General features: G+C 41.8%; 1 protein-coding gene across 1 annotated transcript; it reads left to right on the top strand.

Moving 5' to 3' along the window:
- Positions 1-3135: 3135 nt before the first annotated feature.
- Positions 3136-11954, top strand: LOC109890146 (potassium voltage-gated channel subfamily A member 2). The gene is made up of 2 exons (XM_031824791.1): positions 3136-3560; positions 5941-11954. Exon 2 carries the CDS (start codon positions 6081-6083, stop codon positions 7563-7565), a length of 1485 nt encoding a protein of 494 aa, XP_031680651.1. The 5' UTR covers positions 3136-3560; positions 5941-6080; the 3' UTR covers positions 7566-11954.
- The last annotated feature ends 6046 nt before the right edge of the window (positions 11955-18000 follow it).

Here is an 18000-nt window from a genome sequence, read left to right as displayed (position 1 = left end):
AACTCTCCTTTCATGCTACGCGGGGGTATTGACAGATCAGGAGAAGAGGACGGGTGGGGAGCGAACGGAAATCGATACCCTTTAGACTCCATTCACTGTTGTTGCCCCCCCAGCCCCCTCCTCCACCACCATGTGATTAAAACACACACCATTAGAGCACTAGGTCCCTTCACGTTTAATTCAAGTGACAGCAAATGCAACATGAATTGAGTTTCAGAGACTGCATTAACAGTTTGTAATGGGCCCCTCGCTCATAAATAATGTCTATGCTGTCATGGAGAATCTGGGAAAGGTGTGAGCATGTGTTTGTAGCTTTATGGACAGAGCTGCAGGGGCAGCAGTCCTTCTCCTACAATAGGGGCTGTAGCCAGCAGTAACCTTGATGAAGCCAAGTCTTACAAAAATCACCAGCTGGTCCTTCCCTCCCTAACTCTAACCCTTTCAATTTGTCATGAACACAACCAGTCAAGACGCTTTCATCTTATTGTCAAACAAATCGCTTCAAAAAGTAGGCTATGTTCGTCAACTCCAAAATAATTCCAGCATCTAAACAGTGCATTGCACCATTTGATGAATGAACATCTATCACAAAACACCCAAAAGTGTGTCATGATATTTGGGGATTTTCATTGGGTCTACACTTTTGTAGCCTGAATTAATTGATGTGTCTTGCTGACAAAAAAAAAAGACCTTTTTCTGTAGAAAGAAAAGTTGGGACACCCGGAAACTGGCTGAGATACGGGACTGTCCTGGGATGACAAGTGCAGCCACATAAAAAAAATTCAAATGACAGAAGTGACATATTTACCACTGTATCAGTACAAATGGCATTTTAAACAAATAGGATAATGGTTGAATGAGCATTATTTAGAGACCCCCCCGCCCAAAGTTTGACTTTGTTCCATTTAAGGGGACTCATGTCTCATTCAGGGAGTCTGAGACCCCCCTGGGCCCCCCGTAATTCGCACTCTGATCCTCCCCCTGTGTACAGCATGCATTGTTTTGTAAGATATGAACAAGCGTCATTCCATTGTAATCTATTCATCCTGGTATCTCTCTTAACTTTAACTCTCACAGTCACACTATAATAATGTTTAGTCAATACCACCTGCAAACGTTTTTTTCATAAACGTTTCACTTGACATCATGTAAAGTGTATTCGTGGCCTTGAAATTGTGGAATAAAGCAGACTATAACTTTCTATGAGTCATCACATCCCAAGGGGGCAGAACCAGAGTATACACGGCTAGTTCACAAGGCTGTGAAATTGGAAAAACTAAAGACAAACTCTATGCACTCTCTCAAGGAACACGTCTGCCTTGTCACTCATAATTTCATTAATTTTTATAACTATTAGGGGTTCTGGAAGTCCCTGATTAAATCCTTGCACATGGAATCACAGTTATAGTGTCCTGTTAGTGTGAGTCCTTCACAGTAGCTGGCTCTGTGAGTGTTACAGTGTTATGACTGGCTGTTTTGTTTTCTGCCAGTAGAAACTGTGGCCATACATGTTCACTGCCTTCTGATGACTGGAAAAGCACTCCATATGAGAATGAAAAACTGAGAATTATTTAATTGAATCGATATTATGTAGCTCTCTATTTTGAAATGCATTACATCTTTGTTGGATGCCCCTATTGATGACAATATGATGGTGCAGAACAGAACAAAACACTACATGGCTGCTGTGTCAAGTCAAATGAAGAAATCCTCAATTATGAAACCGCCTCTCCCTAGCTGTCACCCTCATGTTTGAGAAGTGTCACAGTTTCATAGGGACAGAATACTTTTGGGGGGATTACTTTCATAGCAGAAGCCTTTTGAAGTCATGCATGAGATTGTGTCAGATAACAAAATAGTCGTTTACAGTGTTGGGCCTACAGCGTAATACAATCAGATAGTTACACATTTACATAGTAAACACTGTTAACTGGGTCGTTCATAATGATAGCCTGCATTTCATATTAATATACAATGATTAGCTATAATTTAAGTCTAAGACCCGTTCCCTTTAAAACCCACGCTGCAGATAAGTGATGAGTGGCAGGGCTACAGTGTGTTTTCTCGCCCATTCTCCATCCCTAGTCTCTTTGTATGCATATCACTGCACGACTGAAGGTTTGAAGCTTTAGGTTACACCAGGCTAATGGCTACCACTGATCCTTAGAAATACTGAGACCTGGGGTAATTAAGCATGTTTTACCCCCAGCTAAACAGAGAACCAGGAAAGTGATGCCACTGATTCGGGGTTCTGGCACTGAGGAATTGCATAATCTGGCTCTCAGTCCAGGGTGATTCTTCATGCATGTCATCTCAAATCAATGTCGGAAAATGCCGTTCTCTTTACAATGTATAACGAGGCTGCAATGCATGCGATCCTCTCTTCATAGACAAGCACAGTCATAGCCCCCTGCATGTGTATATCTGTGAGCATTCTGCGTTTTAAACGCTGTGGCGTTTTCAATTAAGGAGAAAATAATGCACGGATTGTGATTTTCTTATTGTGCACTTGTCTCTTATTGAGCACTTGTCAATAGCCTACGCATGACTTGTAACCCACTGTGCACAAACATAAATTCAACGTCTAGTTTTGATTTACATTTGGTTGAGTTGTCACCTAATGTGAATTCAACGTCACATCAACCAACATCTTCACCCTTTAATCTAGTTTAAAAGTTGGGAGAAAAAAATACGAAATTCCTTTAAATTGCTGACTTTTTGCAAATACAATCAGTTTGTCATCACATTGACATTTTTGGTTGAAATTACCTGGAAACAACATTGATTCAACCAGTTTTTTCTCAGTGGGAATTTATTTAAAATGAATAGTCTACTTTTAATACTCAAACATGTAGTTAGTAGACTAGGTTTATAGTGATGAGTCATGGTTGCAGATGGAGGTCTTTTAAAAATGAGAAAAATATCGGAAAATTGATAGATTATCCTTGCTTGGTTACTCAAACCGTATCCATCAACACAATTTATTAACCCCGTTGGGATTCTATCTTTCTCAGTGTTCGTCTGCATGTTGTCCTTATTTACATATATATGTTTTGTCATATCACACGTTGTAATACAAGTCCGCCTCTACGCCACCTCCCCTCCTTGCTTTTTTCTTTGCAGATGTTGCCACTGAGTACCGTACGAGGTCCATTACCTGATGCGGTCAACGTCATATAGCGGCTAAGGACACTTAATGATTCTTGGGATTCTGCAGATTTTTAGCACATTTGGACATCACCAGAAGTACCAGTCCTCCAGGACGGAACCTATCTCCTCCGTGTTTGCCAATCGCCACCCTACCACAACCTGCGCGAAGAACTAAGACTGGGAGGTGGAGGCGAGGACACACCCGCATACTGTAGCTCTCCAACACCGGTGCACGCGTGGTGATGCTGCAGACAACAGGATTATCTGATTAACGGTGCAGAGTAGGAAATATAATTTTCTTCTTCTCGGGAAATAAAACACACCGCTGGCCGCTGGCAATTTTACCCCATTATATCAGGTGACAAATGGGAAGAGCAACTAACACCCAGTTTTGAACAAGGTGACTGCTGGTATGTATGGTTTTTAATATGTCTGTTTGTTTTGCTATAGGCTACATCACTTTCATTTAGTAAAGTATAATCGACCTCTGCAGTAAAGGGGACACAGTAACGTTAGATGACCATTGAACAAAACAGCTATTTGATGCTCAGTATTTATCAATTGAATAGTGTTTCTGGGATACTTCGGGATTTTGGCAATGAAGCCATGAATCTATTTCCCCAGAGCCAGATTAACCCCTGGGTACCATTTTTCTATCTCTGTGTGCAGTTTGAAGGAACTTGCTATCTTGCCTTAGCGCAATGACTTGAAGTCTATGGTAAGAGCTAGCAGTTTAGCATGGTCTCGAAACTACCTCTTAACTTCCTTCACACTGGATGCAGAGACATGCAAACGGTAACGATGAGTTCATCTGACATTGGGGAAGTAGATAAAGCACTTTGTTGCCAAAAATCCCAAAGTATCCCTAACAAAGCTATGCATCTTTATGGCAGATACAAGAGATGGTGTTAGAGGGCAGACAGAAGAGATTTCTCTTGAAACCTATTTCCTACTGCAGTTGAATAATGTATGGATGTTTTTGAATATTGCAGCGACATGCACCATTTGAGACCAGTCTAAAATGCTTCAACAAAACTGTCTTAAAGTGAATGATGAATAAGTGACATTGAGGGTTTCATGGAACATAAAAATAAATGGTGCATACGTTTCACGATTCAATTCAATTGTATTTGTCCCATACCTCGAATACAACAGGTGTAATAGACCTTACAGTGAAATGCTTACTTATAAGCCCTTAACTAACAATGCAGTTTTGAGAAAATACCTAACAAAAAGTAATAGATAAGAATAAAAAAAATAATTAAAGAGCAGCAGTAAATAAAAATTGCGGAGCTGTATACATGGTGGTACAGGTACAGAGTCAATGTGCAGGGGCACCGGTGTCGAGGTAATCGAGGTAATATGTATATGTGGGGGGTGCAAATAGTCTGGGTAGCCATTTGATTAGCTGTTCAGGAGTCTTATGTCTTGGGGGCAGAAGCTATTTAGTAGCCTCTTGGACCTAGACTTGGCGCTCCGGTACTGCTTGCCCGTGCGGTAGCAAAGAGAACAGTCTATGACTAGGGTGGCTGGAGTCTGACAATTTTTAGGGCCTTCCCCTGACACCGCCTGGTATAGAGGTCCTGGTATAGAAGCTTGGCCCCGGTGATGTACTGGGCCGTACGCAACGATAAGCTAGATAAGGTCTATCTGTATAGATTTGGTGCCTTTACTGCATAGACATATTCACGCATTATTTCACTGCAGGAGGTGAATTGATATTGTCCATGGCAGGGGATCAGAAAGAGCACTACAATATCTATGCGAGTTGTAAACTAGTTGGCTGCATTGCGCTCTGGGTATACAATACATTTCCCCATTAATATGCAAACGTTTATGTGTGTTTTAGAGTGCCGAATGCTTTGGTTGTAGCCTACAGAAGTATATTTTATTTGATGTAAGTGTTCCATTACAGTATAAAACAGTCGCTCCAAATGCATTGGGACAGTTATTTTGTTGTTGTTGTTTTGGCTCTGTACACCAGCACTTTGCATTTGAAGTGATACCGTGACTATGAGGTTAAAGTGCAGGCAGACAGTTTAATTTGAGGTCATTTTCATCCATATTTGGGGAAACGTTTCGAAATTACATCGCTTTTTTTTGTGCATGGTCCTCCCATTTATTGGACCGAAAGTATTTGGACAAATTCAATTATATGTGTATTAAAGTAGTCAAAAGTTTAGTATTTGGACCCAGATTTCTAGCATGCAATGGTTACATCAAGCATGTGACTCTATACACTTGTTGAATGCATTTGCTGTTTGTTTTGGTTGTTTCAGATCATTTTGTTCCCAATAGAAATGAATGGTAAATAATGTAATGTGTCATTCCCCATGTCACTTTTATTGTAAATAAGAATCGAATATGTTTCAAAACACTTCTACGTGAATGTGGATGCTACCATGATTATGGATTATCCTGAATGGATCGTGAATAATGATGAGTGAGAAAGTTACTGGTGTACAAATATCATACCCGGGGAAAAAAATGCTGACCTCCCCTGTTATTGTAATGGTGAGAGGTAAGCATTTTTAGGGGGGGGGGGGTATGATATTTATGCCTCTTGTAACTTTCTCACTCATCATTATTCACGATTAATTCAGGATAATCCATAATCACGGTAGCATCCACAGCGCCAAAAGAAAAATGTATCACTGTCCCAATACTTTTGGATCTCACTGTACATGGCTTGAGGACAGACAGACTAACACAAATTCTATCAAATTAATTTCTTATGTTATACCAATATGTTATATTATTTAAATTATCTCTGCTATCTATCCCTTTCAGATGGATCAATCCATGAGGTGACATCCTGTGAGATCCTGTGGCCGTCCGGTCTTTACAGCATTGAATCCCCTCCCTCTCTTCCGTCCCCCTCCCAGCAGTTTCCTGGCTGAAAAGCACAGGCTCCCTGCCCCCCCAGCAGAATGACTGTAGCCACTGGCGACCCCTCTGACGAGGCGGCAGCGCACCCGGGGAACCCGGCTGAGTACGACCCTGACGCTGACCACGAGTGCTGCGAGAGAGTGGTCATCAACATCTCTGGGCTGCGTTTTGAGACACAGCTTAAAACCCTCTCCCAGTTCCCCGACACTCTGCTGGGGGACCCCAAAAAGAGGATGCGCTACTTCGACCCACTGAGGAACGAGTATTTCTTCGACCGGAGCCGCACCAGCTTTGATGCCATTCTCTATTTTTACCAGTCAGGAGGGAGGCTACGGCGGCCGGCCAATGTGACCCTCGATATTTTCTCAGAGGAGATCCGTTTCTATGAGTTGGGGGATGAGGCCATTGAGCTCTTCAGAGAGGATGAGGGTTTCGTCAAGGAGGAAGAGAGGCCACTTCCTGACAATGAGTTTCAGAGGCAAGTGTGGCTGCTCTTTGAGTACCCAGAGAGCTCGGGTCCCGCTAGGATTATCGCTATCATCTCCGTCATGGTCATCCTCATCTCTATCGTAAGCTTCTGCCTGGAAACGCTGCCCATCTTCCGCAACGACGACGACGAACCGCACAGTGTCTTTGACACCAATACCAACACCACAATCTACTTCACGTCCACCTACTTCACCGACCCATTCTTCATCCTGGAGACGCTCTGCATCATCTGGTTCTCCTTTGAGTTCCTGGTGCGCTTGTTCGCCTGCCCCAGCAAATCTGGCTTTTTTGGTAACGTCATGAACATCATTGACGTTGTTGCCATCATCCCTTACTTCATCACCCTGGCCACAGAGCTGGCTGAGAAACCAGAGGATGGCCAGGCGGGTCAGCAAGCCATGTCCCTGGCGATTCTCAGGGTCATCCGTCTAGTGCGAGTCTTCCGAATTTTCAAGCTCTCGCGACACTCCAAGGGGCTTCAGATCCTGGGCCAAACCCTGAAAGCTAGTATGAGGGAGCTGGGCCTGTTGATCTTCTTCCTCTTTATTGGAGTCATACTTTTCTCCAGTGCTGTCTACTTTGCGGAAGCTGATGAGCCCGAATCGCAATTTGAAAGCATCCCAGACGCCTTCTGGTGGGCTGTTGTCTCCATGACGACAGTAGGGTATGGTGACATGGTCCCGACCACCATTGGTGGCAAGATTGTGGGCTCCCTCTGTGCCATTGCAGGTGTGCTGACAATTGCCTTGCCCGTGCCTGTCATTGTTTCCAACTTCAACTACTTCTACCACCGTGAGACAGAGGGCGAGGAGCAGGCTCAGTGCCTAGGCCCAGTCACCAAAGAGGACTCGAATGAAGAGCTGAAAAAGAGCCGGAGCGGCTCAACCATCAGTAAATCAGACTACATGGAGATCCAGGAAGGGGTGAACAACAGTATTGAGGACATCCCTGAAGAGAACCTCAAGACTCAGGCCAACTGCACGACTTTGGCCAACACAAACTATGTCAACATCACCAAAATGCTCACAGACGTGTAGCCAGCCGGCAGGCATTGTCCTCTCGGTGAGGTTGAGGGGTCAAAGGATAGGACAGGTGTGTAGCCTCCTTTTTCACATGTGCTGCTGGAATATCAAGGCAATAGATTCAGGACGTATACCTGTACTCATCTCTTGTGAGTGGTGAGAAACACCAGAGACCATGTGCTCACTCCTCCCCTAACTCCCCCTGTTAGCTCGTCACACCTTGCCCTCAAACTGACCTTCTGTCAGATTTAAAATCTTATAATCCACATTTTGCTTGTTGATGTCTGCATGGAGTTGGCTTTGTCAGTGTGACTTTTTCAAATAACCTGTTCACAACAGTAGTTCAAAAAAGAGGAGAAATGTAGTTAAAAAAGGGAATTTATAGTTTCCAGAATAACCACTCCACCAACACTGCTTCAGCCCCCCTGTGCCGGCCCCTACCCTGGTCTCCCTTCATTGCTAAAGGCACACTGCGCTTCTGAAGAGTCTTGTTTGCGTGTTACAATATGCTGCTTCCTGGAGCAAGCGAAACAAACCCGTTCTGTGGTGAACTACTTGGAGATTACAGAACGTGTGAGCATTAAGCAGGCATGCTGCGCTGCTAAGGCCTGTCATGACCTGAGTCTGAGGAGTGTGATACTGTAGTAGCAATCCACACGATTTACGGGATATCAGCTCCATAAGCTTATGATGGTTTGACTTATTTTCTTCAGTAGACATCAGTATCTGATGAATGACTGAGAATGTCCTTGACTTTTCACTGCTTTAGTCTTACATGATGTATGTGTTTACTGTACATTGCAATGCAAGCATCCCTCCTCCACTCACCTGCATCAGTCTGAACCAGTCTTACTGCAGCTTTGAGGACAAAGTGAATGTCTCTTCCTCTTTCATAACAAAAAAAAGTGTACTCATTTACATACAGATAGGTAAGTAGTTGTGACTGTAACCGATACTGTAGCTAGATACGGTAGGTAATGTAGGTAGTAACTGTAGCCAGTTGATTGTTGCATGGAGTTCTTAACTGAATGAGTGTTCTCACTCACACAACTATCATTGCTCCAAAGACACAGTTTATTGTCTTGCTCTCTATAACCTTCTATCATACATGTGAAAGGGTGACTATAAAGTGGGTGTCATACATTTAAGTATTCACCCCCCCATGGATTTTCTCACGTTTTGTTGCCTTACAAAGTGGGATTGAAATAGAATTAATTGTGATTTTTTAGCCAATGATCTACATAAAATACTCCAGAATGTCAGAGTAAAAAAAACATTTAAACACAATTTGAAAAAGTATTCACTCCTTTTGTTTACTCAAGCCTAAATGAGTTCAGGAGTAACATTTGTCTTAACAAATCACATAATAATTTACACGGACTCACTCTGTGTGAAATTATAGGGGTTGACATGACATTTGAATAACTACCCCTTCCTCTGTCCCCCATATATACAACATCTGTAACTTCCCTCAGTCGAGTATTGAACCTCGAGCACAGATTCAACCACAAAGACCAGGGAGATTTTCAGAAACCTCATAAAGAAGGACAGGGATTGGTAGATGGGTAACAATAACAAAGTAGACATTGAATATCTCTGTAAGCATGGTCAAGTGAATAATTCTGCTGTTAGATTAGGTATTCAATCACCTAGACACGTCAAACATACAGTCGTCCTTCTAGACTGAGCTGCAGGGCAGGAAGGAAACTGCTCAGGGATGTCACCCTGAGGCCATTGGTGATTTTTTAAAATGGCTACGGAGTTCAATGGCTGTGATGGGAGAGAACTGATCAACAACATTGTAGTGACTGCACAAAAATGACTTAAAAAGACGAATCCACATTTTCAGAATATAAATATTCCAAAACATGCATCATGTATGCAACAAGGCACTACATTAATACAGAAAGAAAACATGTTTGGGGGAAATCCAACAGAACACATCACTGGCTGCATCATGGTATGGGTATGCTTGAAATAGGCAAAGACTGCTGAGTTTTTCAGGATAAAAAGAAATGGGATGAAGCTAATCACTGGCAAAATCCTAGAGAAAAACCTGCTTCAGTCTGCTTTACACCAGACAATGGGAGATTAATTCACCTTTCAGCAGGACAATAAACAACAACACAAGTGCAAATCTTACACTGGAGTTGCTTACCAAGAAGACAGTGAATGTTCTTAGTGGCCAAGTTACAGTTCTGACTTAAATCTGCTTGAAAATCTATGGCAGTACTTGAAAATTGCAGTCTAGCCATGATCCCCAACACCTTGACAAAGCTTGAATGATTTTGAAAATAATAATGGACAAATGTTGCACAATCCAGGTGTACAAAGCTCCTAGAGACTTACCCAGAAAGACTCATCGCTGCCAATGGTGTTTCAAACATGTGTTGACTCGGGGTGAATACTTGTCTAATCAAAGTACTGTATATTAGTGCTTTATTTTTCATTCATCTTTAAAACATTTTGGAACTTTTCTTCCACTTTGACATTCCAGAGTATTTTGTGTCGATCGTTGACAACAAAAAAAAGACCAAAAAATTACATCTATTTTATTCCCACTTTGTAACACAATCAAATGTGAAGAAATCCAAGGGGGTGAATACTTGATAGGCACTGTAGGTTATTATCTAACAAGCGACAAGGGTGTCTAAAAGGTTACCATGCCCCAAACAGGCCCTATAGTTTGGAGGATATTGTGTTCCTGACATTTGCCCCAAATATAACATTCCAGCCACACCGCTGAGCTGAAATCATAGAGGTGTTTATATACCGCAGTCATTGCAGCTGAGCTTAAATTTGAGGCAAAATGCATTAGTTAATTACTTACAGTACTCATGCAGTTTAGTTGCAGCATTAATCTCAGTTACAGACAGACTTGTGTGGCCTCGCCTCACAGCTGTCTTGTACAACTGTGTCCATCGTGTCTTCACAATGAGCTATTGGCACAGCTAATGGGACATGTAAAAAATGATGCTTCCTCCCTAAACTGAGGTCAATACAAGAAGGCTAACTGAATGCTAACTCTCCTAGTGTTGCATGACCTCAATACATTCACAGAAGCATGTATTTAAGTTCAAGGAAACCTGTGAAAAAGCCTATGAAAACTATTTAATAGGATACCTATATTTATCTCAATATATACTTATGTACTTTTAAATGTGATAACAAAGCAATCTGGAACGTATAAGAAGGGGAATTGACATTCAGCTGACGATTTAGAGATGAGGATGACCATGACGGAGATGATAGCGTTAATCCGATAATCCTTGAAGATATGCAGATCGTTGCTATGTTTTTTTAATGATATGAACAATGACACTTGTTTATTTCGAGCACTGTTGGGGTAGCCCCATTTCAGGGACTGTCTGTTGGACAGAGTGCCAAAGACATGCATGCGCATAATACCCTAGCCATTTGGCAGGACAAATGGAGGTACAGTAGTATATCTGTGGAAGATGCATCCCTCAATCCCAAAATATGAGCGCTATCTAAATTCTGTCCTCGTACTCGAAGGAGAGATGGTTTATATATTGCCAACAGCTGAAGTATGTAGCTGTGCGGCAACTCTTAACTACACAGTTCTAGGTCTCTCATGACATTGCTGAGTCTGCTGCCTTTCTAAATCTTTTTCATAGTGGTCTTTAGGGCACATGAGAGTAATAGCTGAGCAGGGGATGTTTCGCCAGTGCAAATTACATGGTAAATGGATGCAGTCTTATTTACCCTTTGGTAAATATTGGTTTGACTCTTAATGTCTAAGGTGTTTCTAATGTGTCTGATCTGGCAGTGGGGATGAGAAAGACCCGTTTACGTTTTTAGGCCTAAATGTCTACTACCATTGCCGCAGTTTGCACTCAGGGTGCCTCGCTAGATAGACAGAAGTGAGGTTCTTATCTCCTGGTCCCTCCCTCTGCCCTTACCATGTTCCTTTCCTGTCTTGTGTCTTCAATTGAAATGAAACGTGTTGGAAAGGAATTTGACTCTGACAATAATCTGGGTCTGGAACCCTGCTTGTTGATGCTTCCATTTACATTATAACAACATGATGTTATTGTGTTCTTACTGTAACACACTTCCCCTCTAAATGCACCACCTTGTCCACGACACACATCCTATACATTAACTGTACATGATGTGACTATGTAGGTACACAATTATGTGGTGTTTATTTGTGTGTGTGTGTGTGTGTGTGTGTGTGTGTGTGTGTGTGTGTGTGTGTGTGTGTGTGTGTGTGTGTGTGTGTGTGTGTGTGTGTGTGTGTGTGTGTGTGTGTGTGTGTGTGTGTGTGTGTGTGTGTGTGTGTGTGTAGAGCTCACCTCTGAATGTCAGTGTCTTAGCTTGGTTGTACTGCTGCATTAAAGTGACAGTGTGCAACCATTCATGCATGTGTGCATACCATTTTAATTATTTTTTACTGCTCAGAGTATGACCAAAAATTACCAAATTGTCTATGTATGCAAATGCATTGTATGTTTTTGTATTATTTTTCTATTTATTTTTCCACACACACTGTCAAATTTAGCAACATATGGAAATTGAAGCACTGTTGTTGAGTGTCAATGATTTGCTTTTTAGATGCTCTAAGCACAAGCACAAATGGAGTATACCCATTTGTATCACTGGCCTTTTCAGATTTACTATGTATGTCAAATGTTTTGTGTCGCAAAATTGAAAATGTATATTTTGCTTTATAGTAAGCATCTCTATACCATTTTAACTCAAAGTGTACAGAGGGTTCCACCAGCAAAATCACAGTCAGAAGGATTCAGAAAATGCACTGCAAAGTCTACCCAGAGAAGCACTCTAGATTGGAAATATAGACACACATAGGCCAGGGTGTAGAATGGAAGGTGAACTCACAATGTGATTCAATGGAAGGTGACCTCACAATGCAGTTCAATGGAAGGTGACCTCACAATGCAGTTCAATGGAAGGTGACCTCACAATGCAGTTCAATGGAAGATGAACTCACAATGCAGTTCAATGGAAGGTGACCTCACAATGCGATTCAAACAAAGTAGAAGTTTTTTCTCCAGATTCTGGGTTTGTTTGAAATGTAATAGTTGTAATCGATGATGAGGGCCACCCCCCACACTTTTACAGAGAAATTACAGGCCTCAATTGATTCAATAAATAAGAATACAGGAAAACTGCACTACAGGTTCAAAAATGCTATGCTCTATTGGAGGCCGTAAGTAACTGGGTTAACGGTGAATAACCCCGCAAGCTGTACCTCTCACCGACATTGTCATTGAATATGAGTGTGAAACTTTCCTGAGTGAAACCTCAGTGTGATTTTCCTTCTGTAATTGTTTGAATTTGGGACACAGTGAAAGCCTTGTATTGCACCGTATGCTTTCCATCACCAAAAAAGTAAACGTGCAAGTATCTAAACAAGTAGTAGCTATACAATTGACTGTATATGCATGTGTTTTAGAACAAGAGAGTGTGTTTCTGTGGTCTCAAAGTGAATGGTACTGTGGCAACACTGTTACAGTATAGCTGCTTCACCTTCAACCCTCCCACACATCATGGTGGCCTGACTACTACGATCTGCTTTGGTACAAAGGACAATGTTTTTTTTATTTTTTATGAAAAGAAATGTAATGGAAATACTGTGCATAACAATATTGGATTAAGAAGACAAAAACACAGTACTATAATGCTATGCGAAGGCTGGATTTAAAGTAGTATGAACTGCACTTTACAGGAACAAAAAGACAATCTGCAGACAAGAAAAATGCGTCAAACTAAAATGCATATAATCCTTCCAAATGATCATAACCATGATAACAAAGTAATATCAATAATGAAGACAATAATAATTCAACCAAACTGTGTTTTGTGTGTTTTTAAGGTGTGAGATTACTTTTTGGTGGACTAGCTATATTTTGTTTTTGTTTTTTTATGCCAGTGTCCTTGTGCAATTTCAACATGAATTGTTGTATTTGATGCATTGCACCATAATTAGCACAATTTCATTTGCAGTCTTTGGCGACATGATCAAACAATAACACAATGTCAAAGAGATCTAATGAACCTCAAAACCTGGAAATAAAGAATAGAAAGGCATGCATAGAGATAAAATATAAACTAAATGTAAGTATATACAGTTGGGAGAACAAGTATTTGATACACGGCCGATTTTGCAGGCTTTCCTACTTACAAAGCATGTAGAGGTCTGTAATTTTTATCATAGGTACCACTTCAACTGTGAGAGACGGAATCTAAAACAAAAATCCAGAAAATCACAATGTATGATTTTTAAGTAATTAATTAGCATTTTATTGCATGACATAAGTATTTGATACATCAGAAAAGCAGAACTTAATATTTGGTACAGAAACCTTTGTTTGCAAATACAGAGATCATAAGTTTCCTGTAGTTCTTGACCAGGTTTGCATACACTGCAGCAGGGATTTTGGCCCACTCCTTCTCCAGATCCTTCAGGTTTCGGGGCTGTCGCTGGGCAATACGGACTTTCAGCTCCCTCCAAAGATTCTCTATTGAGTTCAGGTCTGGAGACTGGCTAGGCCACTCCAGAACCTTGAGATGCTTCTTACGGAGCCACTCCTTAGTTGCCCTGGCTGTGTGTTTCGGGTCGTTGTCATGCTGGAAGACCCAGCCACGACCCATCTTCAATGCTCTTACTGAGGGAAGGAGGTTGTTGATCTCGCAATACATGGCCCCATCCATCCTCCCCTCAATACAGTGCAGTCGTCCTGTCCCCTTTGCAGAAAAGCATCCCCAAAGAATGATGTTTCCACCTCCATACTTCACGGTTGGGATGATCTTCTTGGGGTTGTACTCATCCTTCTTCTTCCTTCAAACACAGCGAGTGGAGTTTAGACCAAAAAGCTCTATTTTTGTCTCATCAGACCACATGACCTTCTCCCATTCCTCCTCTGGATAATCCAGATGGTCATTGGCAAACTTCAGACGGGCCTGGACATGTGCTGGCTTGAGCAGGGGGACCTTGCGTGCTCTGCATGATTTTAATCCATGACGGCGTAGTGTGTTACTAATGGTTTTCTTTGAGACTGTGGTCCCAGCTCTCTTCAGGTCATTGACCAGGTCCTGCCGTGTAGTTCTGGGCTGATCCCTCACCTTCCTCATGATCATTGATGCCCCACGAGGTGAGATCTTGCATGGAGCCCCAGACCGAGGGTGATTGACCGTCATCTTGAACTTGTGAGTTCAACTTCAATTTTCTAATAATTGCGCCAACAGTTGTTGCCTTCTCACCAAGCTGCTTGCCTATTGTCCTGTAGCCCATCCCAGCCTTGTGCAGGTCTACAATTTTATCACTGATGTCCTTACACAGCTCTCTGGTCTTGGCCATTGTGGAGAAGTTGGAGTCTGTTTGATTGAGTGTGTGGACAGGTGTCTTTAATACAGGGAGTTCAAACAGGTGCAGTTAATACAGGTAATGAGTGGAGAACAGGAGGGCTTCTTAAAGAAAAACGAACAGGTCTGTGAGAGCCGGAATTCTTACTGGTTGGTAGGTGATCAAATACTTATGTCATGCAATAAAATGCAAATTAATTACTTAAAAATGTGATGTTCTGGATTTTTGTTTTAGATTCTGTCTCTCACAGTTGAAGTGTACCTATGATAAAAATTACAGACCTCTACATACTTTGTAAGAAGGAAAACCTGCAAAATCAGCAGTGTATCAAATATTTGTTCTCCCAACTGTATATACAGTACCAGTCAAAGGTTTGGACACCTACTCATTCAATGGTTTTTCTTTAATTTTACTATTTTCTACATTGTAGATCAATAGTGAAGACATCAACACTATGAAATAGCACATATGGAGTCATGTCGCAACCAAAAAGTGTTGAACAAATCTTCAAAGTCGCCACCCTTTGCCTTGATGACAGCTTTGCACACTCTTGGAATTTTCTCAACCAGCTTCATGAGGGTAGTCACCTGGAATGCATTTCAATTAACAGGTGTGCCTTGTTAAAAGTTAATTTGTGGAATTTCTTTCCTTCTTAATGTGTTTGACCCAATGAGTTGTGTTGTGACGAGGTAGGGATGATATACAGAATATAGCCCTGTTTGGTAAAAGACTAAGTCCATATGGCAAAAACTGCTCAAATAAGCAAAGAGAAACGACAGTCCATCATTACTTTCAGACATAAAGGTCAGTCAATCCGGAAAATGTCAAGAACTTTGGAAGTTTCTTCAAGTCCAGTTGTAAAAACCATCAGTCGTTATGATGAAACTGGCTCTCATGAGGACCGCCACAGGAAAGGAAGACCCAGAGTTACCTCTGCTGCAGAGGATAAGTTCATTAGAGTTACCAGCCTTAGAAATTGCAGTCAAAATAAATGCTTCACAGAGATCAAGTAACAGACACATCTCAACATCAACTGTTCAGAGCAGACTGCGTGAATCAGTCCTTCATGGTTGCATTGCTGCAAAGAAACCACTACTAAAGGACACCAATAAGAAGAGGAAATTTACTTGGGCCAAGAAACACGAGCAATGGGCATTAGACCGGTTGAAACCTGTCCTTTGGTCTGACGAGTCCAAATTTGTGATTTTTGGTTCCAACCACCGTGTCTTTGTGAGACGCAGAGTAGGTGAACGGATGATCTCTACATGTGTGGTTCCCACCATGAAACATAGAGAAGGAGGTGTGATGGTGTGGGGGTGCTTTGCTGGTTATACTGTCGTGGTTTATTTAGAATTCAAGGAAGACTTAACCAGTATGGCTACCACAGCATTCTGGAGTGATGCGCCATCCCATCTGGTTTGTGCTTAGTGGGACTAGAATTTTTTTTTTCAACAGGACAAACACCTCCAGCCTGTGTAAGGGCTATTTGACAAAGAAGGAGAGTGATGGAGTACTGCATCAGATGACCTGGACTCCACAATCACCCGACCTCAACCCAATTGAGATGGTTTGGGACCGCAGAGTGAAGGAAAAACAGCCCAAAAGTGCTCAGCATATATGGGAACTCCTTCAAGACTTTTGGAAAAGCGTTCCAGGTGAAGCTGGTTGAGAGAATGCCACGTGTGTGTAAAGCTGTCATCAAGGCAAAGGGTGGCTACTTTGAAGAATCTGTTTGACACTTATTTGGTTACTACATGATTCCACATGTTATTTCATAGTTTTGATGTCTTCACTATTGTTCTACAATGTAGAAAATAGTACAAATTAAGAAAACCCTTGAATGTGTAGGTGTGTCCAAACGAACCAACACGGAGTGCCAGGATACAGCCCTTAGCCGTGGTATATTGGTCATATACCACAAACCGCCATGGTGTCTTATTGCTATTACTAACTGGTTAACAAGGTAATTAGAACAGTAAAATAAATGTTTTATCACACCTGTGGTATACAGTCTGAAACACCATGGCTTTCACCCAATCAGCATTCAGGGCTCAAACCACCCAGTTTGTCATTCATTTTCTAACACATCAATTCAATTAGACATGCATCCAAATGTATCATGGCTCTCACTGAGAATGATGGTCTGTATATTTCATTGTTTGAGAGTGAGAATATTTTGACATTGTATTGAACATCTTTCCTTACATCTTTTTAATGCTAACGATGTGAAGGGAAATCTTAGCAGAACCATTGCTAGCTGTTTGTGACGATACAAAGGGCTATGAATCGATCAAAGAACGCTTTGGTGTTATTCTTAGTACATTCAGCCAAGAGTCTTTGTAGCCCTCGGCTGTGTGGAGGACATTTTAAATGCCTCCTGGCATTTTGGTTGCTTCATCCTTTAAGTGCACTGTATATGCTCTTTGCAATTTAGAGAGAGAGAGAGCAAGGAATGTACTATTAATAGCCCTTTTGTTGGAGAGAGAGAGATTGGGGGAAAGAGAGAGGGAGGGGATATGAGAGAGAAAAAGAGATATGGGAGCGAAAGATAGGGGAGTGGGCGGGAGAGAGACTCGAGCAGGAGAGGAGCGTGAGAGAGGGAGGAGAAGGAGGAGGGGTACATTCTTTAAGGAATCCTTCACAGTGGACTTTCTGACTCTCTTGTCCCAGTCCACCATCGCTTGATAATTAGGGAGGAGACTGAGACGGGCTACAGTAGATGTTTGCATTCATCCATTTCCATGACTCCTTCTCCAAGGGGAAATAGATGTGAGAGAGAGAGCATTCGTTGTCAGGCTCATGAATTCTTCCATGGCAGTATCGAGAGAAGCTCTGTTTGCTGCAACCAGATGGCAATTAATCACAGCTATACATCTGGGGTGCTGTTATAGTCTATTCATACTCTACTTCCCTGTCCTAATTGTATTCCATCTATGGTGGGTTGGGTTTATGTGTCCTCTATGGGATTGCTTACTGTCACCAAAGTAGTATAATGTGCCATGACATTTAAGGTGGCTACCTGTGACAGAAGTAGTCAGATCCAAATTCAGATTTTATATGAAACATAATGTTTTAGTGCTGCACTGCTCATGCTTGGCA

The sequence above is a fragment of the Oncorhynchus kisutch genome, linkage group LG5 (assembly GCF_002021735.2).
Source record: "Oncorhynchus kisutch isolate 150728-3 linkage group LG5, Okis_V2, whole genome shotgun sequence".
Lineage (NCBI taxonomy): Eukaryota > Metazoa > Chordata > Actinopteri > Salmoniformes > Salmonidae > Oncorhynchus > Oncorhynchus kisutch.
This window is presented reverse-complemented; position numbering and strand designations above follow the sequence as displayed.

Excerpts from the sequence above, each read along its gene's own strand:
- LOC109890146 (XM_031824791.1), top strand. The coding sequence starts at position 6,081 with ATGACTGTAGCCACTGGCGACCCCTCTGACGAGGCGGCAGCGCACCCG.